This window comes from Xenopus laevis, chromosome 2S (genome assembly GCF_017654675.1).
Source record: "Xenopus laevis strain J_2021 chromosome 2S, Xenopus_laevis_v10.1, whole genome shotgun sequence".
NCBI lineage: Eukaryota > Metazoa > Chordata > Amphibia > Anura > Pipidae > Xenopus > Xenopus laevis.
Genome location: NC_054374.1, coordinates 66,207,304 through 66,233,667, shown reverse-complemented (window position 1 = coordinate 66,233,667; position 26,364 = coordinate 66,207,304). Strand labels below are relative to the sequence as shown.

Sequence of the window (26,364 nt, the reverse complement as noted above, 5' to 3'; positions counted from 1 at the left end):
TGTTAAGCCTGCTGCAGCGTGCACCTGTCAATGAAACAAGGCTGCCAGCAACAGCCTGCAGTTTTTTGTTTAATGCCAGGGGCTGATTGCCACAGAGTTCACTTCCTGGCAAGGTGATGAGGGTAATGATCACCTGACAAAATTTGTGTTCCAAAGCAACTTGTCAGGAGGTCTGCCCTATTCTGCACTATCTTGTTGAGGAAAAAAGCATAGTATTTCGTACTTCTGTAATGATTTTGAAACATGTTGTTATAAAGTCAAAAATAAAACGTCATTCGACACTCTGCTTTTGAGAGCATAACTGTTATGATTGGTATCCTGAACCTAGAACAAACCCCAAGGTCCCAGTCAGGGCTCACTCTTCTGCCTTTAGCAACAACCTTTGTGTTCGGGAGGAGCCCTCCGCTACTCAGGTGCTGCCAGGTGTTAATATGAGAGGAACCAGTAAAGAGTTCTGGGCAAGCAAGGGTAGTAGTCGTTGAGTAGCAGTCGAGGTCCCAGGCCGGGTCAATACACCAGATGAGCTGAGCAGAACAATAACAGGAGACGGTAGCGTAATCAAAGTCGCAAGCCGGGTCAGTTTAACAAACAGGCAACGCAGTACAAAAAAAGAAGCATAATCGGGTTACAGGCCGGGTTAAAATACCAGAGAGTTTCTGGATCCGAGAGAATGGTCAAAACAGGGGTCAAACACAAGCAGGGGTCAAAGACAGGCAGCAGACAGGACTTGGTCAAGAACAGGCAGGGTCAGACACGAGTAGAAACACAGATAATCACACCCAGGAACTAATAAATAGACCTTTACATTGGGCAATGAAAACTACACAGACAGCCCTTTAAATATTTAAAAATTTTAATTTTGCGCCACCGATGATGTAACATTTAACATTTCCCGGATAAATCCAGAAATAGCTAAGCGGCGCGAAACCGATGTAGAAAATCATGTCAACATTAAATAAACCCTATAGGCTAGTTTTGCCTCCGATAAGGATTTCACTGCCGGCTGATTTGGTCACTTGAAAACTTTTTTTTGCAAGACAGTTTTTGACATTTAAGGGGGAATGTAATATCGGTCGAAAACACAAAAATAGTTTGCAATTAGTTCGCAAAGTGAATAATTTTGCCTTTGCATACACTTTGCCCCTCACACGACAGTAGGATAGAGATTAGGAATTTTATCATTTGCGATAGTGAGCAGTGAATGTAATAAAACTTCTTCATGAAAAAGATGTTACGTTTGCTCCAAAAGTTTACGCAACCTTCAAGCAGGTGTTAAAGGTTCCCAATACACAGTTACGATTCGCAATGCAATAAAAGCCTAATGAAAAATATTATATTGCAACATGCACATTTTTATTTGCAAATTTTATTACATTTTCCCCTTAGTGCTCTTTCACTTTAGGGACCTTTCCTGGAGGGGACTTAAAGTTTACCCAGGAAAATGATATACTGTTTTTTTCAGAACAAACTAAGCTTTCAAATTATGGTAGAATGTAGAATAGGCTTCTAACTGTCAAAAATAATCATATTTTCCATAATATAAACAGATATAGTAGAAAAATAATTTATATTATGCATGAAATTACAACTGATTTGCAAAGGCCTGTGTCTCCAGAACATGCTTATACCAAATATGTATAGTTTTATGGAGATTTCTGATTTGTAAAAGTCAAAAAATAGTTTTTTTTACCAGTTTTTATCATATTTTTGGACATTTTTTAAAAATTACAGAACCCAGATGAAAATAGTGCATATGCATTTTCATGCCTGTCAGTTCAGCTTTTGCAGTCTGAGCCCTGTGTATTATGTGCCGCAAGAACCCCAACTGTATAACGACCCCCAGAAAACTAGGGAAAGTACACATTCTGACAAATTCAAAAAAAGAAAAAGACACCTTTGTATACCAAAGTACCAAACGCAAAGTTATACTAAAAAAACACATAAGGAACAATAATGCAGGGATAAATTAAAATTGCAATAAAACCACAAAAATTACGCAAACCAATGAAACAACAAAATAACTGACCTGACAGCGTAATTAGTGGCCAAATTACCTGATATAATAGTCACATTGCCAAAATAAACAGTTTTTAGAAAAAGAGTAAATTAATAAGCAAAAAAAACCCTGTTTGTGAGTTTTTATGTATACAAGTATGTGCACTTCTAAAAGTTGTCTAAGTGTGTATACATATATATGTGAATAAGTGTGCAAAAGGGAGCAAAAGTGTGCAAAATATAAAATAGCAATCGTGTGAACAAAGGTATGTAAGTGTGTGCAAGTGTGTAAATATAAAGCCACCTACCGCTTTTTGGAGCAGGGGGATACTGTCACCATTGAAGGGGGTCCTGGAGGTCCTTGGTAAGATATAGAAGTATTACAACTACAAGGAAATACACATTAAATAAAAAAACGGTATAGTCTAGTATGTTAAAACAAATTGTGTAAATAAACAATTGTGTTGACCAATAAAATCCACTTAAAGTGACTTGTGTAATCTCTCCTTTACCGCACACCCAGTGAGTCAGCCTACTCACCAGATATAGGCAAGTATTAAGCCAAATGGAAAGGAATAAAGGTGCATATGGTCCTGTAGCAGATTTTCATATGCCCAGTGGTGAAGAAATGTTCCAATGCTCCACAGTCTCCATACTGTAAGACTTAGAAGCCAGTATATAGTGTAGCAAGTTTTAATAAATGAATAATACACAAAAAATTGGCTACTTACAAAACATCCAATATAGGTACAGCATGTAGAAAAAGAGATTAATATAATCCTCCCCACTGTCTGTAGATGCAGCAGAGGTTGCAGAAGAACTTACATAGTACATTCTTGTCAGACTGAGCCTTGGTCTGCTAGCGAGTACAGCACATGTACTTGGCAGGCAAAGGGTTCATTATATCTTAGTTGGGATCAAGTACAAAGTACTGTTTCATTGTTACAGAGAAAAAGGACATCATTTTTAAAACTATGGATTATTTGTTTTTTTTAATTCAGATCTTTTTGGATAACTGGTTTCCAGCTATTGAATACCATGCCTGTATGTATCCCACTGTGAGGGCCTTGTGCTCTGGGAACTGGAAACTTGATTTGTACTTTCACTGCTTGTATCCCTCCTATGCTTATGTCATCAGGAAAGTGAATTTATATAAAGCAAATCTTGAAACAACAACATATACAGTACACACACAAAAACACACATTGTACTGCAGGTATAGGATCTATTATCCAGAATACTTGGATTACCAGATGTGTAATTTGGATCTCCATAACTTATTTCTACTAAATATTATTTAAAACAAACTCAACAGAGTTGTTTTGCCACATGTGGATGCGTGCAGCTTACTTTGATTATGTACAATATACTGTTTTATTGTACATATTATTACAGAGAAAGGAAATCATTTTTTTAAAAAGATAATTATTTGCTTATAATAGACTCTACAGAGATGACCTTCCTGTATTTATGAGCTTTCTGGATAATGGGTTTCCGTATAAGGGATCCCCTATATGTAATATACCAAATTTTTGGTTTGTTTATTTTGCACACTACCTTCCTGTTCCTAAATGACCCCTTAATTAATTTATTATTATATTTTCCTCTGTTTTAGAAATATTACACATAATTTTTTTTAGGCACAAATACAAACTTTAATATTTGATGGTAATACCCCTTAAAAAAGTAATTAATGCCACCTGGCCAAGTAATTAGTGTACATAATTATTTCATCATTATGGGCACCTGGTCCAACAGTAAAAGTTATTAATTAGCCATCACAGTTAAAACTTTTGACTTTTGGCAATTAAGTTAAGAAACACACTATTTAGCAGCCTCTTTACATTAGGACAATATTCTCATAAAATGAATTTAACAATTAGTGGAGCCATTTATAACATCCTTGTAAAGTTAATCAAGAGGGAAATGTTAATTTTATGAATATCTTAATTGTACTTGCCACACAAATATATTAGGATGAGGACAGATTAATGTGCAACTTGTACAGGGGGAACATTAGTGCCTTAAGTCATTAGCAATACCAGCTAACACCTGGCTGCTGTAGGTTTGATCAATAACACAGCTTGCAAATGTGTGTTCCTTAGATTATAAATAAAAAGCAACAAGTGGGAATGTATGCAGCAGAAACCACACAGGCGTATTAATGATACAGAACTGTTACCTGTTTAATAAACTACAAAACATACAACGACAAAAATATTTTAATAACAACTTCACTGCAACTTCCATGTGATATGGGCACTAACAGATTTGCTTTGGTAAAATGCATGCAAGTTGCACTAAGCAACTCTAAGCAACGTTTCAATTGGTCTTCATTATTAATTCTTTTTATAGTGTAACTTCATCTTGGCCACCCCCCTGTGCCATAGTAAATACACCAGTAATTTCCTACTATCTACAGGTCCTGAATCCCCTTTGCTAAATGAAAGGATACTGGGAATTTATCACAATGGCAGCGCCTCCACCTAATGGGATCAGGGGATACACCTACAGGTGTACCCACTAGGAACAAATGATTAACCACACAATTGCAGTAAAACAAATAGAACTTTATATAACTGGAAAAGAGCAGAGTAAAATACAATCACATATAAATAACCCCTGTCCTGGGGAACTTGCAGTCCAACCCTGGCACAGTCCTTACTAGGCAAAGTACAACACTCCACTCTTGGTGGACAAAGAGAGTCAAAGTCCCTTTTTCTCCAAGAGCTTTTAAACTTTCCCCAGGTAGCGCTACCTGCCCAAAACCCTCCAGGGTTGAGCTCACTCAGGCTTGGGGCCCCATACCCCAAGCCCTCCAGGGCCTCTCAAACTCTTTAGGCGCCTTACATCTTAGCTACAGTCCCTGCACTCCCGACTGGAGTGAAATCAGGAAGTAGACTGGGACTGAGCACATGGCAGCTCAGCTATTTGAAGAAATTGCTCAACATTGACACCTTCTGGCGATATCCGGAATCTACCAAAGCACACTGCACAGGGACAAAGTACTCACTCCCCCTCCCTTATCCAATTTAGGTCCAACCATTAACTTGCCAAAGCAGGGGATTTACAACCATGTGGGATTTCAACACCATAGGGGGACTTAACCCTATGGATCCCTACAATAGTTTTCAAATTATTTGTGTTCTTATGACTCTTTACAGCTTTCAAATTGGGGTAACTGACCTAAAAACAAATGTTCTGTAAGGCTGCAAATGTATCGTTATTGCTATTTTTATAACTCATCTTTCTATTCAGGTCTATTCATATTCTAGTTCCTTATTCAAATCAATGCATTGTTGCTAGGGTAGTAAGGACAATAGCAACCAGATTGCTGAAATTGCAAACTGAAGAGCTGCTGAACAAAAAGATAAGTAATTCAAACACTACAAATAATGAGAAATTAAAACCAAATTCAAATTGTTTCAGAATAGCACTCTCTACGTCATATTAAATGTTAACTCAAAGGTGAACAACCCCTTTAAAACTACAGGCTTAGCCAGAAAAATAAAGCAAATGAAATCAATTCACTGTGCAAGAGCAATTCATTAAAGGTACTTGCATCCAAAGCTGCTCCTTGCCCTTTCCTATAACTGAGATCAGCACAGTTGCCTTCTTCCTGCCTCCTGTATTGAATTTTGCACCCACTGACACAGGGGAACTGAGGCGGTAGCTACAGGGTTTCAATGGCATACGTCAATTGATGCAGTGAACTTGCACATAAAGGATCAGGATGACTACAGAAGTTAATTTGAAGGCAAAATACCCCACAATATGAAAGAGTGGAAGGTGTAAAGGAGAGGATTTGAAAAGAATAAGTAATTACAAGTAACACCAAATAGCCTAACAAAGCGATTTTTTACTGCTAGAGTCAATGACTCCAATTTAAATGTTGAAAAAGGGCAGAGGAGGAAGAAGGAAAAATCCTATTTAATGTAGTAAAATAACAATGAGTGGGAGGCTAGGACCAATAAATAACTTGGGGGCTTTATAGCAGCAGGTAAATGCATTGTAAATTCATCTGTTGCTATTTTTATATTATCAATTGTATCTCTCTTTTTTTTATTAAAGGAGAAGGAAAGGCTAAAATGAAGTGAGTTTTATTAGAAAGGTCTATATAAATACACCAGTAAACCCTTAAAGTAATGCTGCTCTAAGTCCTCTGTCGAAAGCAACACCACATTTCTTTCCTTCTATTGTGTACTCATGGGCTTCTGTATCAGACTTCCTGTTTTCAGCTTAAACCTCCAGGGCACGGCTTTGAGCATGCTCAGTTTGCTCCTCTCCTCCTCCCTGCTGTAATCTGAGCCCAGAGCTATGAGCGAGCAGGGAGAGACTCAGGCAGGAAGAGATGTCACACAAAGCCAATATGGCAGCTGCTATCTTAAACAAACAGAGAATACTTCAAGAGCTGTTTACTCAGGTATGGTAAAGCATTCTGTAAAATAAATATAGTGTTTATCTTGCACTATTGTGGCTAATCTATTGGCAATAAACTGCTTCAGAAGCTTTCCTTCTCCTTTAAATAAAATACTACAATCTTCATGGCCAACAGACCAGGCTATTTTCACTTAATTGCCCAATGAGCTAGTTCAATTTAGCTTATGTTGAAAAGGTGCATTAACACTATCTGAACTTACAAAAATAAATTGCATGCATTTTTTTACAAAGATATCTGAGTCCACAGTTTGAAAGTAAACCATGATACTTGTATAAACTATTTCCCAACTATCTCCCTTTAGGCTAAAAGTAAAATGTAATCCCTCTGTCATCTTGCTGCATTGTGAAGTGATGGATTCTGGGACTTGAAGTCCTGCTTGCCTTTGTTGACAGAATTAATAATTTCACAATAGAACTATAATAACTCACCCTATGTGTTCTAGTGGGGGTGCGACGGCGACACCCGCCGCGTCCGTCTCCTTGGGAGCCGTCTTTGTAATGCGCATATCTTCCGGGTTCGCGCGTTTGCCTATTTCCACCTTTATCTAGAAAATTCTGAATGTGACATCATCGGTTGGCGTTAAATTCGAAAATTTAAAGGGATCTCTGTGTTAAAATCATTGCCCAACAGAAAATGTCTATTTACTTAGTTCCTGGGCTTTATTTTCCAGTGATTCCTGTTCTGTTTTGACTCTGCCTGTCCCTGATCTTGTCCAGTTCGCTGCCTGCCCTGATTTTGCCTTGCCCTTGAATAGTCTTCTGGATTCTGATTTTGTACTGCGTTTTGGCGTTTGACCTCAACTCCGCTTTGTCTATCATTTCCGTAATGCACTGCTCGATTGGTAATGACCTGTACCTTGACCACGCTTCTAGTTCTCCTATCCAGTACCACGTTTGGCTCACTTGCCTGCCTAGAGCTATCTCCCTGGTTCTCTCCCATTAAGACCTGGCAGCACCTGAGTAGTTGAGGGCTCCTCTCAAAGCCAAAGGTGGTTGCTAAAGGCAGAAGAGTGAGCCATGACCTTGGAGTTTGCTGTGGGCTGGGGACTCTGTTCGTAACAAGAAAAGGATAAGAGAGGGACTGAATAACCCTATAAGTAGAGATAGACTATCATGGTGTCTTTGCATTCTGTGGAATTAGTTATGTCTGTAGTATACAACGAAAAAAAAACACCAAGACGAATTAACTTTAAATAGCAAAGCCTTTATTAAGAAATAACTTACTGAAACTCCACTTCCGCTCCTCTTCAGAAACGGCGACACGGCGACCATCCATTCTACGGCGCTTGATTTCTCCTCCCTGGCTGTTTCTCCTCCATGACAGCTGTTCTCTGACCCGATCTCCTTCTCTTCTTCATCCTCCGTCCTCCCAGGTGTCCAACAGCAGCAGTAGGAAGGCGATGTGGGTAGCCTCCCCAATGTCTCTACAAAAGGTGCAGTAAGGTAGAGGAGTGCAGACACGAGTGTGCAGCCTGCGGGGGAGCCGAGCTGAACCGGTACTTATACATCCGCTGAGTCCTGCGCTGCCGATGCAACTTATCATGGACAGATACTAAAACTGGATCCTTCCCATGGAATCGCCGTGTATCTAGAGCCCAGCAGCAGCGGTATGGGGTCGCCTTCCTAGGATCTCCATGGACGTGCAGCTTGTGGGGAAGCCGAGGCAGAACCCCTGCCTATACTTCCTGCGCTGCCAGCGCTACTGGTCATGGACCAGTACCAGGGAGTAGCTGAGTTCACAAAAAAGCGGCCATGGGCGTGAACGGAGGTGTCGGTAAGCGGAGATAGGAGCTGTGGTCGGACTCCTAAAGTTGCATTGGCCCTTTTGCCCGGCCGGAGTTGTGCGCCTATAAAGCAAGGACAAGGAAACCGCAAACCAGCCGACTTACTTATTCTGTTTGTGTCCGTGACCAGTAGCGCTGGCAGCGCAGAAGTATAGGCAGGGGTTCTGCCTCGGCTTCCCCACAAGCTGCACGTCCATGGAGATCCTAGGAAGGCGACCCCATACCGCTGCTGCTGGGCTCTAGATACACGGCGATTCCATGGGAAGGATCCAGTTTTAGTATCTGTCCATGATAAGTTGCATCGGCAGCGCAGGACTCAGCGGATGTATAAGTACCGGTTCAGCTCGGCTCCCCCGCAGGCTGCACACTCGTGTCTGCACTCCTCTACCTTACTGCACCTTTTGTAGAGACATTGGGGAGGCTACCCACATCGCCTTCCTACTGCTGCTGTTGGACACCTGGGAGGACGGAGGATGAAGAAGAGAAGGAGATCGGGTCAGAGAACAGCTGTCATGGAGGAGAAACAGCCAGGGAGGAGAAATCAAGCGCCATAGAATGGATGGTAGCCGTGTTGCCGTTTCTGAAGAGGAGCGGAAGTGGAGTTTCAGTAAGTTATTTCTTAATAAAGGCTTTGCTATTTAAAGTTTAATTCATCTTGGTGGTTTTTTTTCGTTGTATACTAACGAATTTTTTTAAAAATTTTTTTGATGTTACTGGTCCTTTAATCAACCCATGACCCAATGTGTGGAAAAGCTGCTAGAAAGCACGATTTCAAGTATACAAGTAAACAGTATAACATAGTTATAATATATAGGCTGTGTTTAACATCTGTATCATAAAAACATGTGTGCAGGCCAACAAATTATCCACGTACTACTTCAAAGGTTCTCTTTATTTTTATTAATGTCATTAAGAGAATTTCTCATTAGTACATTCCACAACTTCACTGTCCTCACACTGAAAAAAATTCTGTTCATCAAGTCTAAAGGTTGGCATGTTGTCCTTTATTTATCTATCTATAATGTCCTATTATATAAAAAATATTTGCTCAATATTTCCTCAAATTTTAATTGTTCCATGCATTTTACCAGTTTAGTTTAATGTCAATGAACTCTGTTCAGCTTAATATTATCCTTCCTAAGGACTAGACCCAAAACTGTACTACATATTCAAAGTGAGACCTCACTTGGGATATATATAAAAAGGCAAACAGTTTTTCATCCCTTAAATTAATGTACTTTTTATGCGAGACAGTACTTGTTCCACATAAGTGAAACACTGCCTAGTTACAAAGTCTGTTATCCACAAAAAACTAATTCTTCTCAATTGACGAGGTCCTCAAAACATTACTATTTAGTATATAACTAGTATTTATGTTATGTTTGCTCAGTTGCATTATCTTTCTCGGCTTCACCTCCTGACACTGCTCTTGGCACCAAGCACCCTACTTTTGATCCAGCGCTCAGTGCAGAGTAGCATATTTCTGGGATGCAAGTGCTTGGTAAGCAAACACTAAGGTGTATACTCTAAAGCACTTTAGCACTATAGCACTTGTACCCCATGGAATAAGAAACCACTTATGTTTCCGCTAGTGATGGGTAAATTTGACCCATTTTACTTAGGCAAATATTCACCAAATGCATTGACGTCTATGGGCAACATTTTTTTACGCGCGCCAAATTTTTGATGTGCAACAATTTTATTCACCCATTAGAATCCATGTTGCAGTGAAACTTGACGAAAAATTTCGCTCATTACTAGTCTCCTCAAAGTATTTTTGTGTGCCCAAGGGCTCCATAGACTGCACCTATTGTATTTGTATATACAACTCCTTTGCCTACTGACCCTCTTCTCAGAAAAAGTTGGAGAGTCCTGAGTGAAAGCATAGCAGCTCATGACTGAATCTGTTATAATAAATTCACATTATATGAATTAATTTATATTCATATTAATACATATTATAAGCAGTCACGGTCAGCTATGCTTTCACTCTGGAACATATATATCTTTCTATCCTCTAAAGTAGCTGCAGATCAAAAAAATAACTGTTCCCAGTGCAAAATCCCACAGCTTTCTCTAAAAACGAGACAGTACTCTATGGACTTCCTGTTGGAAGTTAAAAATCACAGGTGTTTTAGGTAATATTTTAGCCTTTGTAAAAATAATATTCCCAGAAAGAAAAATTGCTGAATATATATAACATCCCCATACCAACTCTTAAAAGGTTGCCGCACACCAGTGTAGCATAATTATAAAATTACTTTTCTTGCTAATTGCTAACTGCATCAAAAAATATTTTATTTCAATATATCTTAACAGAAAGCCAGCACTTTAATTATACACATTACAAATTAAATAATTTATATCTTTAGGTTGTAAATGTTCTTTTGCAGGAGTCATTTTGTTTTTTCGTATGTTGTCCACCAAAAGTTTGTGTAATCACTGTCTTGGCTCCTAAATTACAAGGAACAGAAATTAAATTGGAGAAAAAAAGAATGATGTTACAAATATTAAAAAGATAAATGTCGTTGTCTGCCCTTATCTGACATTTAAGCTAACTATACCACATTATATTAGTAGAGCTGTTTAACATGAACAATGATAAGCAATAAACAGTTATGAATGGTAGAGAAGCTTCAGTTATCCATGTTTTCTACGCAATAGTTTCTATGAAAAGACTTTGATTAACAGCACTTCATGAGATTTCCAGTAGCTATTTCAGTGCTGTAAAGCCTCTATAACAAGAAATCTAGGGTCCTTTTTAGTTATTCTTTAACATAAAAGCAGGGAAAGTGACTTGCATTGAAACAAAAAAAATAGGCAAGATCACACTAAATGCTCATCCAAAGACAATAGCAAGGAATGTGACCAGTGAATGCAGCATAAAATAGTAATATCTGGATTGCAAATATTGCTTTAACAAGTTTAGAGCAGATATATGGCAAAGGCAAGCTTTTGAGATTGGTGCTACTGACTTGAAATTATGACTGGGGTTAAATGGTATACGATAAAGGTTAGAAAGTAAAATTCTTCAAGTTAATCTATGGTGTTGCTACCAGAAAAACATGGAGAAACAGTAGTAGGTTGAAATGATTTATTGGCAAAGTGAATACATACATAAGAAAATATGATTTTAATATGATTTAATATGATTTTCAAAATAGGATTTTGAGATGAGATGTGAATCAAAAGTAAGATGGATGATATATGGCCTATACTATAATACTTGGGTCTACTCTAAAATTAGACAAAAAATTCTAGAGGGGTGCAGAATAGCGAGAGAGTTTAAAAGAAGGCAAAAAAATTTATTGATATATCTATCACTATCTATTGAACTATTGATATAGCACAACAGTTATGGTGCCCTGGTTCTACAATGAAAGCAAACAAAAATAAAAGTAAATGGAGCACTCATAACTAATTTATGTTTCTGTAGTCAAGGCATCAGTCCCTCAGGTGAGGATCCTCTAAGGCAGGGCTGTCCAACTGGCGGCCCATGACCCCTCCTATATGTGCCCCCCCCACATGAAAGTCTGCCTGCTGTGACTGCTTTCCTTGTGTGAGCTTTAAAAAGTATCAGTACTGAGATTAATGGCCCTTGCATTATGCAAACCTCAAATTCAGACTGTAAATTCCCTCTATTGTTCACACTCCTAAAGCCCTGCACTGTTCACACCTGTAAAGCCCTGTACTATTCCTCAGACGCAGACTGTAAGTGACTACATTGTTCACCTTTTCACACCTCATCCAAACTGCTTGAGGGGCACCATCATTGTATCACTGTATATAGCGCAGTATGAATTGTTAATTTTAGAATCCCGATAGGCTTCCCCCTCTCCTGCTGTATTCTGCCTGCCCTATGCTCCTTGTGTGTGCCATGCTCTGCCTGCCTTATGCTCCTTGTGTGTGTACCATACTCTGCCTGCCTTATGCTCCTTGTGTGTGCCCTACTCTGCCTATGGGACGCGAACCTGGTAGGGTTTGTTCAGGTGTTTGTTAGCATTTGGAAATTGTTGTTAGGGGCCCATAAGGTGTTTAATCATGTGCTGGGGGAGTGCAGTGTTATTCAAAGGGCGGAGGCATATGAATTTAAAGGTATATTTTAATATACTTCAATTTTTCACATATGAGTAATGACTGATATCCCTGCAGTGAGCACCAACCATTTGTTTTTTTGGTTTGTTACCACCATTATTGTGGACATGGACTTGTGGTAACATAGGTGTGGTTTAAAAATAGAAAATGGTCAACACTGGCTTCCATTATCGGCCCTCCACCATGTTCATCAACTGAATAAAACATTTTGTGGAATACACTGCCGCATAATGTTGTGATGGTTGATTTTGTTAATTCTTTTAATAATGGTTTGGATAATTTCTTGGACAAGCATAATATCCGAGGCTATTGTAATACTAAAATGTATAATAAGTATAGATATTGGTATGTGCCGTTTATGGAGGTTTGGTGTCAGTGCCGTAACTAGAGTGGCGAGCGGACTGCCGGGGGGCCCTGAGGGGGTGCGGGCCCTTGTCCGCTCGCACCCCCTGCTCCCCCGGTAGTTCCGCCACTGTTTGGTGTAAGTGTGTATATTTATGGACGCTGGGTTTCATTTGGAAGGGTTCAACCCAACTTAACTATGTAACCTATAGCAGCCAATCATCAGGTAGTGTTTACAGGCCACCTGTTTAAAAGCAAATATCGTATTGGTTGCTATGGGCTGCTGCATCTAGGCATAGTGCCTATTATTACAAAATATTATTAACATAGTTTCTAATATTACAAATGGGGATATATGCTCATGACACAAGGTAATCAACTGAATTGTGCCTACCACCAGCCAAAGTTCTTTATGCCCCATGTCAGCTACATTTGCCTCTTTACTCTCTGCATTCCCATAAAGTGTTTTATTGGTGAAATCCATCCCATTTGTCAAGAGCAAGATTACAGTAAACTCATAGGGGGTATATATAAAAACAAGTTTTTTTCGAAATTTGTAGACCAAATTTCCAACCAAGAATGCCCTTAAATTACTATTTAATCAGAACGAAAAATATAAGTAAACAAAATTTGCGACAAATCGAATCATATGACTTTTTCAAATTTGTCGTTGAAAACCACAACTTTTTCAAATAGTTGGCTTTTTCAGCAGCTCTTTTGGATTTTTTTGTGACAAAAAGTCAGACCACAAAAATTCAACCTATAATAAACGTGTACCTTAAATTTATAGGTAACTTAATAACTATCACTGGTAACAATGTTAATCTAGGAATTAAAATCCTTTATTACATCAAATCCAGATGCTTATTTATATTTATATATGAATAGCTTAATGTTTTTCAAAAGGGTACAGAAAATTCTCAAAATCAAATAGAAACACCAGATGTACTAAATTAGAAACTACAAGATTATGCATTTCTTAATGTACAGTATTATACCTAATTTTTGCATTTGTCATAACTGAGTGGGCCATCCAGCCTCTGCATCAAAGAAAAATTGCATATGAAAGTTCTGAAGGAAAATTAAATCACTCCTACATATTTCATGTTCTTGGGGCTCATAGGAACTGATAACTGTAGTAAATTATTTATATTTTCCAATGCAAATAATTAAAATGGCATATACTGTAATATATTTGAAATAGCAGGCAACCTTTTAGTGATTAAGAATATTACTGGATATTAGTCAGGTACACTTTTCAGTATAGATTGGAAATATGGTAATGGCTTTATGGGAAATCCAAATAACTCTAAATAACATAAGGACATACCTGATTGCATATGAGCTAGGGTTCATCACATCTTTCATTACATCTATGTAATATTGGGCAGAATTTCTCCATGTGTTTAGTATCTGAGAAGCCTAAAACAAAAACAGATATTAAATAAACAGATCTGAAGGGCATGTCTGTTAACTTCAAAGTCAGAAACACAGCAGGAATGGAGAGCAAGACGACATCACTTGAATAAATAATGCTTACGGTAGTTCATTTTGTAGTGTGTGACAGCAAGCAGATATAAAAATCTGCTCCACCAATGGTTCTAGTTCAGCCAAATAAGGGGCAAATTTACTAAAGCGTGAAGATGCTATGCTAGCGCAAATTCGCCAGCGTGACGTCATTTTGTTACTTCGCCGATTTACTTATGTGCGAAGGCGTAAATTTAATGGCGAAGTGGAACGACTCTAGCGCTACTTCGCACCCTTACACCAGGTGAAGTTGCGATATGGCGAAGGGACGTAACTACGCAAATTCACTAACTTGCGCATTTTACTGAACGTTACCTCTTGTGCCAGACTTGCCTTCACCACCTCAGACCAGGCACAGTGCAATAGTGTAGATAGGGCTGCTTCAAAAAAAGTTGAAATTTTTTCTTAGTCCCAAAAAACGCTGGCGTCTTACTTTTTAAGGGTGATAGGCTGAAAAAGATCGTAAATTTTTTTGGGGGTACCCTCCTTCCCCCATATTTTTCCTAACATATGGCACATAAACCCTAAAGTGGGCACATGTATAGGGCAAAATAACAACTCTTTTTTATTTTATGAAGCTTTCCCAGCCTGGTGTAGTGTAATGTATTTGCTGCTACATATACGTCCATTGTACTTTAACTTGGCGCTGTATGCAAATTAGGCATCGTTAGCGTAACTTCGCTTTGCTTGACGAATTAACGCTAGCACAACTTCGCTACCTTTCGCCTCCCTGAGTGCAACTTCGGATTTTAGTGAATTAGCGGCGCCCTGGCAAAACTTCGCCTGGCGAAGTGCGGGAAGGCATCACTAGTGCATTTTTGGCTAGTGAATTTGCCCTTAAGTGTCTAATAACTGTCATTTAACACATTGTCTAATATTATTTTCTGTCTTACAGGGCTCATATGATGTATAATCACTTTAATTCACTGCAGAATGTGTAGACTCTATATAAAAAGGATAATAATATAATCAGATTTAGTGCTTTCCAGCTGAGAAGAAATAGATGGATATGCGGTATGGAAAAAATGGAAACTGATAGCACGTGTATACACAGGGCCGACATTAGAAATCACGGGGCCCCGTACAACAAAATTATCAGGGCCCGCCTGCCCCAGCCCCCAAGCCCCACCCCAGATCCCGCCCACTCCACACAACCGTTAAAAGACCACACAGATATCAGTGCTAAAAAAGGTAACCCACACACACATGTTATAAAAAGCTATTGATGGTTAGGGCCCCCTTATAACTGTGGTGCCAGGGCCCCCCTTTAAATTTTTTTAAAAAATTGGTGGTCAGGGCCCCCCTACAAGTTAAAAAAAATAATTGGTGACCACGACCCCCCTATAAGTTAAAAAAAACATTGGCGCCAGGGCCCCCCTTACAAGTTAAAAAAAATTGGGGCCCCAAAGAATATTTTTTAAAAAAAACATTGGCGCTAGGCCCCCCTTTACAAGTTAAAAAAATATGGGGCCCCAAAGAATATTTTTTAAAAAACCATTGGCACTAGGGCCCCCCTTACAAGTAAAAAAAATGGGGCCCAAAGAATATTTTTAAAAAAAACACTGGCGCCAGGGCCCCCCTTACAAGTTAAAAAAAATGGGCCCCCAAAGAATATTTTTTTAAAAAAACATTGGCGCCAGGGCCCCCCCTTACAAGTTAAAAAAATGGGCCCCCAAAGAATTTTTTTTTTTAAAAACATTGTCGCCAGGGCCCCCTTTACAATTAAAAAAAAATTGGGGCCCTAAAGAATATTTAAAAAAAAAAAACCATTGGCGCCAGGGCATTTCGGCTGATCGTGACTTCAGAAATGGCTGCACGGCTTCGGCGCTGTCAAGGGGGGCCCGGCTCTTTCCAAACTGCAGCACTGCCAAGCTCCCCTTCAGGCCCGGCCCGGGACACCTGTACCCCCTGATGGCGACCCTGTGTATACAGTATATAAATACCCGAAATATTCTTATTTTATAATCTGGATATAATTTGCTGATTAGCAAATTAGCAGGTAAAACCTTGCGGTTTGAATTCAGGGCATATTAAGGGGAGCCTTATTTATCAAAATAAAGTATTTAAATAAAAAAAGTTGATTGGACCTTATTTATTATTTAAAAAAGCACTATTTAATTGGATGGGGCACAAACTCGATAAAATCAAGTGAAAATGCCCGATAAACTCCAATGGGAGAAAAAAAAATGTTGTGCACCAAAGAACAAAATGTTGGGCATCAAAAAAAATTTGACACACAAAAATCTAGGTTTTTTCAGTTCACGGGTCGGGACTATTCGAATTTTAGACATTTTTTGATAAATAACATACTATTTCCACATTGTGAATAATATCTAATTTATTAGAGTTTACAAAAAATCATATAATTTTAAAATTCGACCTTTGATAAATAAACCCCTAAGAAAAAATATTCAGCTTCTTTGTTTTTAGTTGGTTTTTCCCAGAGCCACTTAATGAAATGCAAGGAGGGAAACATAAAAAAATACAAAAATAAATGTGTACGTTACCTGTTCATTTATTGTAGACATTAATGAATTCTCCACATTATTTGGTTCCCATAAATGTTGTGAGAATGCTTGTCTTTTAAGCCTTAGAAACTGATTTGTAGCTTCTTCTGCAAAAAAAGGAACACCTAGAATCCCTGAAATAGGAGAGAATTAGATGTGAACCAGATACTAAAGTTAAGAAAATAAATCAACTGAAGTTACTGTTAAAACACATTTAACAAAGAAGAGCTACTGCAGCTTTCAGTGAAATGGTTAGTTTTATGCAAATAACTCAAAGCTACAATATTATCTTAAATCTGAATTCATTGTTGAATTACAGACCCCTTTGTTAAATTAGCTGAAAAGGTTCTGTAGCTTAACTTCTTGAGATTTCTTTAGTGTTGAAGAAAAAAAATACGGAAGAGATAGTAGTGATTGTAACACTTCAATGCTCTACTTCTAGGGAATGGTCACTATTTAATATGTACACATATGGAATATATATCCCTAAGGATGTATCCCTTTTCTGTTGCAGTCTGTTGAAAGCAAGATTTTTTATACAGGTATGGGATCCGTTTTTAGGAAACCTGTTATCCAGAAAGCTTAGAAACACGGAAAGCCCATCTCCCATAGACTCCATTATAATCAAATAATCCAAATTTTTCAAAATGATTTCCTTTTTTTCTGTAATAATAAAACAGTACCTTGTACTTGATCCAAACTAAGATATAAATAATCCTTATTGGATGCAAAACCAGCCTATTGGGTTTATTTAATGCTTAAATATTTTTCTAGTAGACTTAAGGTATGAAGATCCAAATTATGGAAAGATCCATTATCCGGAAAATCCCAGGTCCCGAGCATTCTGGATAACAGGTCCCATACCTGTACGCAGGTAGGGAGTATCAGCTTAGGGGACGTTTCACCTGCATTATTACATTTGTGGCATACGTGACCTTATGTCCATGTAGTCTTTCCTATGTGGGTGAGACCACTCTGCCATTGAAGACAAATATATCACAAAATTGATCAACCATTAGGAACCATAATACTAAGTTACCTTCTTAAAGGAATTGTTCAGGATAAAAATAAAAACTGGGTAAATCGATAGTATGTGCAAAAAAAGGAAAATGTATCTAATATAGTTAGTTAGCCAAAAATGTAATGTATAATGGCTGAAGTGACTGGATGTCTAACATAGGGTAGGGCAGGGGTCGGGTCTGTGATGTGGAGGGAGGGGGTCCATTACATGGCAGGAGCGGGCAGTGACGTGAGGAGGCGGGGCTATGACGCATGGGTTGGCCGATCGCCGAGTCAATCATGGGGAATCATGCATGCTTTTCCTAATTTGGAAGGTTTTGACCTGGGCAGCCCTTCAAGATACAGGTGGCAACTCTATTCTAACATAATAGCCAGAACACTACATCCTGCTTTGCAGCTCTTTTGGTTTCCACTGACCAGGCAGTAACCAATCAGTTACTTGGGGGGGGCATGGGCCATAACTGTTGCTTTTGAATGTGAGCTGCGTGCTCAGGATCAATTGCAAACTCACTGAACAGTTATGTCCCATGTGGCCCCCTATCAAGTCGCTGACTAATTCAGAATTAGAAGTCAATCTGGCTTCTTTGATTAATTCTCCCTTTTTCACTAGAACGCATTTACAATTTCCCACCCAAAAAAACCCCAAACTACCCCCAAACTTCTGTTTGCTCTCAGTTACGCCTTATAAAGTGTACTTCTCAATTATTTCTGATCTCTTGCTCTTCAAGGGGTAAATTTGCTAAGGTCCAAATTTTCAATTTGGAAAGCTTCGCCATACTTCGCACGACGACATCAGATGTTATTTCGCTATGACTATGCGTATTCATAAAAACTAGAACATTCATCTTGGCAAATGAATGCTGGCATATTTTTGCTATGAAAAATTAGTCAGTGCAAAAGTATTTTAGTGAATTTTCTCTAGTGTTACTTTCTTCCTAGCAAAAGTTTGTTAACATACACTTACGACAATATGGCAAGTATATACAGGGTATATGTATGTCAGGTATATACTGGTCATACGTGTGTCTATAGTAGTGAGGGTGAAATTTCTGAAAGTGGCCACTTATTATTAAAAATGTCCAAGGAAGCAAAATAAAGACAAAAGAGATCCTCTATTGTCCTAAAAATGAGCCTAACCTAAAACAAATGCGGCATGAGCTTCAAATGGATAAAAAAACATATATAATATTACATATATGTAACAGTTACATAATCCCATATTAAAATATGAAAAAACACCAGCATTTTTCTTTTTTTATGACTTTTTCCAATACAGGATATGATGTCACTGACATAGCAATGTTGAGAATGTAACTTCATCTTAATAATTCGCCAGATAGAACCAGGCGAAGTAGACTTTGGCGAAAAGGGTAATTTATTGGAAAGTCTACACCTTGATAAATTTGCGGATTAACAATACTTCACCTGGGGAACATTTGAGAAACAGAGCGGAAATTCTCTTTCCTCAGCTTTTAGTAAATTGGTGAATTCGCTGTGAATTTTAATTTTGGTGATTTTTTGCCAAAAAACCCCCACAATTTGCCCTTTAGTAAATTTGCCCTCAAGCCTTTCTCCATACAGTTGCCTAAGTAGTACAGACTCTAATCAGTTCCTGGCCAATTTGGCCCATTTTCTAAATATCTTTCCAGCAAGCCTAGGAGATCTTTTTTTCCATACTTTGAAGCCATGATACAGTAAGTTCTCTAGAAAACACTTATGCCTTTAAGGTGCTGTAGAAGCTTGATTATCATACATTATGAAGTGTTCTATTAAACTGTATTGTAGATAATTAAACAAAGGCATAACAAATTCTAGGAGCATCTTCCTTATTAGCTAACAGACAATATTCAGAACAAAAGTGATGTCTACTGAAGGGTTAAGGTGTTTTCCACAGGTTCAAGATATATATGACAAAAAGAGTCATTGTGTTACTTATTCCATCCCACAGCTGTCTATGTTATAGTGTAGATGATTTTAGACTAATTTATACACAATGAAATCATTATGAACTGTGCATGATTGTTATAAATATGAGCATAAATCAACTTCTTAAATACTGTGCCATCCACACAAAGGAAATCATTTATCAACAACCTGAGTGAACCACAAAACTCGCCAGAAAGCAATAAAATGGCATCATTATCTTATCTACAGGGCTGTAGAGTAGGCCGTGCAAGCAAGGTGTATATATATCATTTAGTACAAACTTCTTCCTGTAAATAAGCAAAATTAAAAGTACCATCAATCAACAGGATACCCTACAATTACAGAGAAACTAGACAAATTTGTTCTAGCTAGTATGGATTTCCCTCTATTTAATTAACTTACGCTTATTACCAGAGAAATTTCAATTACATTTAAATTGCAATTTCCATCTGCCTTTATGTCAGTTATTTCTGGCTGTAACTTGAGAAATATGCACACAGACCTGGAGTCAGCAGATCACAAACTGAAGGGCAACATTTTAAATTAAGGGGAATATTCAAATGAAGTGAAGAACCTTAGAAGAGGTAGGCAGAAGATGTTGAACGCAAGGCTTTTAAGATGTAGAATTATTTTAACTGCCAGTTTCCTATTCTCCTATAATTTAGATGAATAGCTTATTTGTTTGTGAGTGTATCTGTGTGTATTTGATATATTTTCATTCAATAAATGTTATTACCCTATCTGCTCCTTTTCTTTTGTTTTATTGTCGATTGCCAAATGGATTCAAGTGAAATAGCTTTGCATGTTATTTTGGTGTTAATTCTTGTGCATTACCATCTAAACTTATACTTAGGTACTGGGCATATTGATATTGGTCATGTTCCATGTTATCAAAGAGTTTTATGTGTCTTATCTGACACGAGTGGTGACTCATTACATTTTGTACACACTATGTTATATTAGTTTGCACTTCCTTCTAGGTGTTTAAGTTCTGAGTTATGTTTGGGCAGAAGTTGTTCAATGGGAGACTTTTCAGAAGTAGCAATTTTAATAATATAGTGAATAAAGTACCCCCTCTTGTAAAATATATGAGTTTCATGACCATATAAAAACACGAGGCCGAAGGCCGAGTTTTTTTTATACAGGTCATGGAACTCCGAGGTAACTTCTAATATCCTCATATTTTACAACTGGGGGTATTTTATTTATTATAATACACAAATTTCAATGAGTCATGTGACTGAAATGACATCAGAACTCACCGTTTATAACTGATGACATCAGAACTCACCATTTATAAGGATATCATTTACAAGATATTCATGGCTTTTGTGTATTATAACAGGATACAAACTGCACTCACATTCATGCCAGAGTAAAGACTGGCAATCTGGATATTGTGGCATACTGTATGCCGAGGGCTGCTGTAAGATGCTGTAGGTAGGCTCATTGGTCCTTCTAAATTCTCACTCTTCATCCATTAACCTTGTTCATTTCCAGTTAAACTTATTGGCTGATGTCTTGGCAAAAGGCTTCTGTTTTTTTCTAACACTACTCAATTTTTTTTGTTAGGACCAAAACAAACTAGAATTATATACATTTTATATTACATGTAAAGTGGTCTACACGTGGCTATATTTTATAGCATGTGGGCCTATCAAATAATTTTTTTCTATCTTAATGGTCCTATTCCAGAGGAACGTTGTCAATGGAATTCAGGAAGAACAAAATAAAGTTTTAATTTAGATTTTTTTGGAGGTCCATTGTCTTTTTATGCTGAGTTTAAGACTTTGTGAAGTAATTGTATATAGTTGTGGGTCAGATTAGTGGTTTCTTGCAAAGACTTATTTTTTCTTTTTCACCCGACCCTAACCCTCCCTTCTCCCCAGCTACAACCTGTTATACTGTAAGATAAGTATTAGCTTCTCAGTGGACTGCTGATTTCTGTTAATTGTTTCAGGTTTGTCACATGCTTGTGGTGTTCAGAATCTACAATGGCAAAAACATACAACTCCAACTGATGACCCCCTAACAACATACATGACACTGCCATTTTGAGATTTTGTTTTACTTGATGGATCCCAGCTTTCAGAATTTAAATATATTTAAAGGAATTGTTCAGTGTAAAAATAAAAACGGGGTAAATAGATAGGCTGTGCAAAATAAAAAATGTTTCTATTTTAGTTAGTTAGCCAAAAATTTAATGTATACAGGCTAGAGTGACTGGATGTCTAACATAACAGAACATAACTCTACTTCCTGATTTTTAGCTCTCTTGGTTTCCACTGACTGGTTACCCTGGTGACCAAGCAGTAACCAATCAGTAACTTGAGGGGGGTCACATGGGCCATAGCTGCTGCTTTTGAATCTGAGCTGAATGCTGAGGATCAATTGCAAACTCACTGAACAGTTATTTCCCATGTGGTCCCCTTTCAAGTCGCTGACTAACTCAGAGTTAGAGAGCTGAAAAGCAGGAAGTAGTGTTCTGGCTATTATGTTAGACATCTAGTCACTCCAGCCTTTATAGATTGCATTTTTGCCTAACTAACTATATTAGAAACATTTTTTTAATTCTGCACAGCCTATCTATTTATCCAGGTTTTTTTTTACACTGAACTGCTCCTTTAAGCCAATCTATCAGCTAATCACAGGATGCCCATTGCGTTGCACATATTCTGTCATCAGGATCTTGTCAAAATGCTAATTTCCAGAATAACTGTCAAACCCATCAGGTATATTTCCCTTCATAACTATCCATAACATATCATCTTGTAGAGACCTTTCTGCATATTGTTTCATTTCTGGGCAGAACTACCCCATCTCAGCTTGGCATGCTTTTTAAAAAATATTTTAAACACATTTTTTATTGAATAAAATGTATAGTGTGGCTGGTCAGTATGACACAACAACACAGCACAACCAGTAGCTGATAAAGGGACTGATAAAGGGAAGTACTGAGTGCCCTCTTGGAGAGTAAACTGCCATTTAGCTTATTATCTCCAAGCTTTAGAAAGCTCAGAAGCTTACAGTTACCCCACTGACACTGTATGAAGTCTTCTTCATCTTGGTGTGGCCATCTTTATATATGTTATAAAGAAAGTTTTTCTATGCTCCTGCATTGTGAAAAGTTTTACAGAATTGACTAAACTCACAAAAATAAATCTTTGTGCAAAGACATATGCCTGTGCATATTGTTTGTATAATCAGCCTGCCCTGTCTGCTGTTCAATGTATTGTTTACATTTCAGATGATCTCCCTGAAAAGAAGAATTTATTTCCCTCTTGTTTAAGAAATTTAATTGACACTTTAGTTCTGGTTTCCTCTTTTGAAGACTACAATCTATTGAGGACTATTATTGACAGACTGATCACCCCTAATAACTGAAGCAGTGAGGTTAGATGCTTGTAGTACAGAAAAATGTTGAGGGTGAAACACAGTAATTTTCCAATATCGACATTATTATAATAAAAAGAATATAAACAACATCTTTTTTTACCTCAAAGTAGTATTACAGTTAATATGGTTAACACGCGATACCAAGCATTATGCACATTAATACAGCTATGTATTTATTACTATAGCACACACTGCAACATTGACCTTTGAAAATGTGCTCCTTTGAAAAGAGCATATGGTGGACTTTATATCTCTGCAAGCCAAGATCATGTTCATTCATTGCAACCTTCTAATTAAAAGGGTAAAAATAATGTAATACATCTGATGTTTAAGTACACCAACGCAGCTCCACTACTAAAGGTACACCAATTACAGAATGCTGTAGTAGAAAATAAAGGAGTATCAGACTTAAGGAAATAAAGGAGTAAAAGCCTCTCTGCTTATAAACCTACCAAAACCAAAATTCTAGTTCACAGCTACAACAAGTTTTTAAGTGACCTCATCTAAAAACTATTTTATGCATAATGAAAATAATTTACATGCATGTATTTTTTCATGGTTGTAAAGTTACTTGTAAAATTAAATATCAGGTTTGTATGGTTTGGGCTCCAGATTTCAATTCTGCTCTCCCAGAAAAGACAGTTAACAATGCAGTGCTTCTTCTGCGCATGCATAGTCATCACGTCTTCTGAGTGCGCACGGCTCATTTGTGGAGCCAGGCAGGGAGTGCCGGGAGAGGGGCCCTGTGAAAGTCCGACCCTGCGCCACCCCCTAGAGGCCCCCCTACCCTTACCCCAGCCACAAACCCGCTCGTACCTGTGCGGCAGTTGCGACTGCAGTTAGGGATGGGGGCGCAATCAGGGGACAATGCTGGCTGTAGGCGAGTGCGGGTCTGGGTCGGCGGGGCCCAAGAAGAGCCAGGGCCCAACGGGGTTTTAACCAGATAGGTAAAAGTTAAAAACAGGCATTTCTGGTATTATAAACTTATGAAAAATTGAAGCCACATGGATACTTTCAGCACTGACTCGAGTATAAGCTGAGGTAGACTTTTTCAGCATATTTTGGGTGCTGAAAAACTCGGCTTATACTCGAGTATATACGGTATATGCTCACTAGCGCAATAATTATCCCAGATCTATTGTGTTGTGTATAAGACATGGTTCCACATAACCATGAGGGGAAGAGATCTACACCCCAATAGCAGTGTCCTATATATATACTGAACAATATTAGTAGTCCAAGATTGTTTGTAACACTTGTGTCTTGCTTGTGTTACAGTGCTATCATCAGGAATGATTTCACTGTGCTATATAACAATAGTGGTGAGTATGTAACAAAAGTACTTATTCACCAACACCAGTCTATGTACAAATATTATTTATCAAAATATACATGTTTATTCATATGAGGGGAACAACCATGATTGCTTTGTTGAGGTAACCTCAACCTTAAAGATCTAATGATATAAAGAGGCATCTGCAGTGCTTCCATTGCTTTATAAGTAGAAACATTGACTGATTTAAAACACCAGCTTTTTGTGCCCCCTGGCTCAAAAGGCCTAGCATCCGTGCTTTAAAATCTGGCGGGTGAGCATTGACTTCTAAGGTATTGCATGTAAATGGAAAGTTTAAGAGTGATCCTGGGTATTTGTCCTAGAATTCTTTCTGCTTTGCATATGAATAAAGATGGTGTATCCTCACCCAAATTGTTAAAAAAAAATTGAAAATTTTAATTATTATCATATAATGAACATTGTGACAAATGGCCTTCCTTCAGTGTCGTACTGGGACACCAAGGGCCCACCCAAAAAGCTTAGACCAGGGACCCACTCTCAGTGCTATTATTTTTCCTCTTATCACTCAACCTCTATTTTCCTATTCTGTTTTCTTTATATACTATAACCTATTATTCCATCTATTTAGCCTCTTTGTTCTCATAGAAGTAGGAAACTGCCATGAAATAGGGCAAATATTTAGCAGCAGCAGGGCCCACTGGCACCTGGGCCCACCGGGAGTTTTCCTGGTATCCTGGTGGGCCAATCCAACACTGCCTTCCTTTAATTTGTAGCTTTCAAGATAATGCGTTTCCCAGATAAGGTATCACATATCTGTATATTGTTTGTTTTTTGCTACAAAAGATTGTAATATTTAACAGGAAATTTATAATAAACACAGTGATAAACCATCATATAAATCCTGTAAAGACATGCAGTATGCTTGTATACAAGACAAAATTCTAGTAACTAAACTGCACCAGTGCAGTTGCCAGTAACAACAATCAGAATGTTTGTTTCATGTTTTAACTTACAGTAAAACTGATTTAAGACAATAGTGGATTGGTTGCTATTGGTGCAAAGTATCACCTAAATTAGTAAATTATCCCGTAATTCCTTATCCTTAAAACTGACAACCCTGCAATAATAACATATGTAAAACCATGGAGAACAGAAGTTAATTTGAGAAAATATTTAGGCCATGCATTCTGGTCTAAATAATTCATAATTATTGTACAATATTCCTTACTCTGATATAAAACTAATCATAGTAAGCCTGCTCATATCTGGCTACTAAATATTAGCTCAAAAGGTAGCAATTATAATAAATACAAAAGCATTATTATAAAACATTTTTTCATACCTTTAAGCATAACAGCAAAAACGATTATCTTTTTCATTGTACTCCCCATTTCTGAATTTCTCTTTCTCTGTACTGTGAAAGTAAAGATTCCTGGTCAGTTTCCTTGACAAAGTAACTGATTAATGCATTGGAAATACTAGGGATAAGGTATTACAGGTTTTCTGTTCGTCACTTGATGTTTTATGACCTTTGAGCCTACACGTTGAATTTTATTGCTGCTTAATAACTCTGTTTACAGTGCTGGTGAACCTGAGATTATCTGTAGTAGTGTAGGAAGAGACTGGCTCATCTGGTACGGGCATGGGGTTGATTATCTGTAAAGCCTGGAACTTTAGTTTTTTTCCACAGTTTGGATCACCATACCTTAAAAGGCAAAAAATAACAGAAAATATTTTTCCGTTATTATGTGCATACATGTGACGTAAGACGCATCCCTACTTAAATGTGCTCCTTTACCCAGGGAAATTCTGGTGTAGATTCTGTTGTTGACCATTAGCCTGACATTCTAATCAAACAACAACTCCAGTTGTACAATACTGCTGGTATCACACCTGGCCAAAGCCTGTATCTGACATACTGGGGAAGGACTCACTCACAGCAGGCACTTGGCCTTTCACGACTTCACCACAGAAAGTTCGGTTTTCCCACCTAGATTGTATATATGGTCTTGACTTCTATGTGCTGCCAATAAGACTT

General features: G+C 37.9%; 1 protein-coding gene across 1 annotated transcript; it reads right to left on the bottom strand.

Moving 5' to 3' along the window:
- Nucleotides 1–9,100: 9,100 nt before the first annotated feature.
- Nucleotides 9,101–25,804, bottom strand: LOC121400557 (uncharacterized protein C3orf85-like). The gene is made up of 4 exons (XM_041583895.1): nucleotides 25,669–25,804; nucleotides 16,691–16,824; nucleotides 13,987–14,078; nucleotides 9,101–10,673 (listed from the first exon to the last, which is right to left on the bottom strand). The coding sequence occupies exons 1-4, from the start codon at nucleotides 25,715–25,717 to the stop codon at nucleotides 10,616–10,618; spliced, it is 333 nt and encodes a 110-aa protein (XP_041439829.1). The 5' UTR covers nucleotides 25,718–25,804; the 3' UTR covers nucleotides 9,101–10,615.
- Nucleotides 25,805–26,364: the final 560 nt, after the last annotated feature.

Bases quoted from the DNA above. Each gene is read 5' to 3' on its own strand.
- LOC121400557 (XM_041583895.1), bottom strand. From the start codon at position 25,717: ATGGGGAGTACAATGAAAAAGATAATCGTTTTTGCTGTTATGCTTAAA. The intron at 16,825-25,668 runs GTATGAAAAAAT...CTCCTATTTCAG, and splicing joins TTTTGCTGTTATGCTTAAAG to GGATTCTAGGTGTTCCTTTT. The intron at 10,674-13,986 runs GTATGTCCTTAT...CTTGTAATTTAG, and splicing joins CCTAGCTCATATGCAATCAG to GAGCCAAGACAGTGATTACA.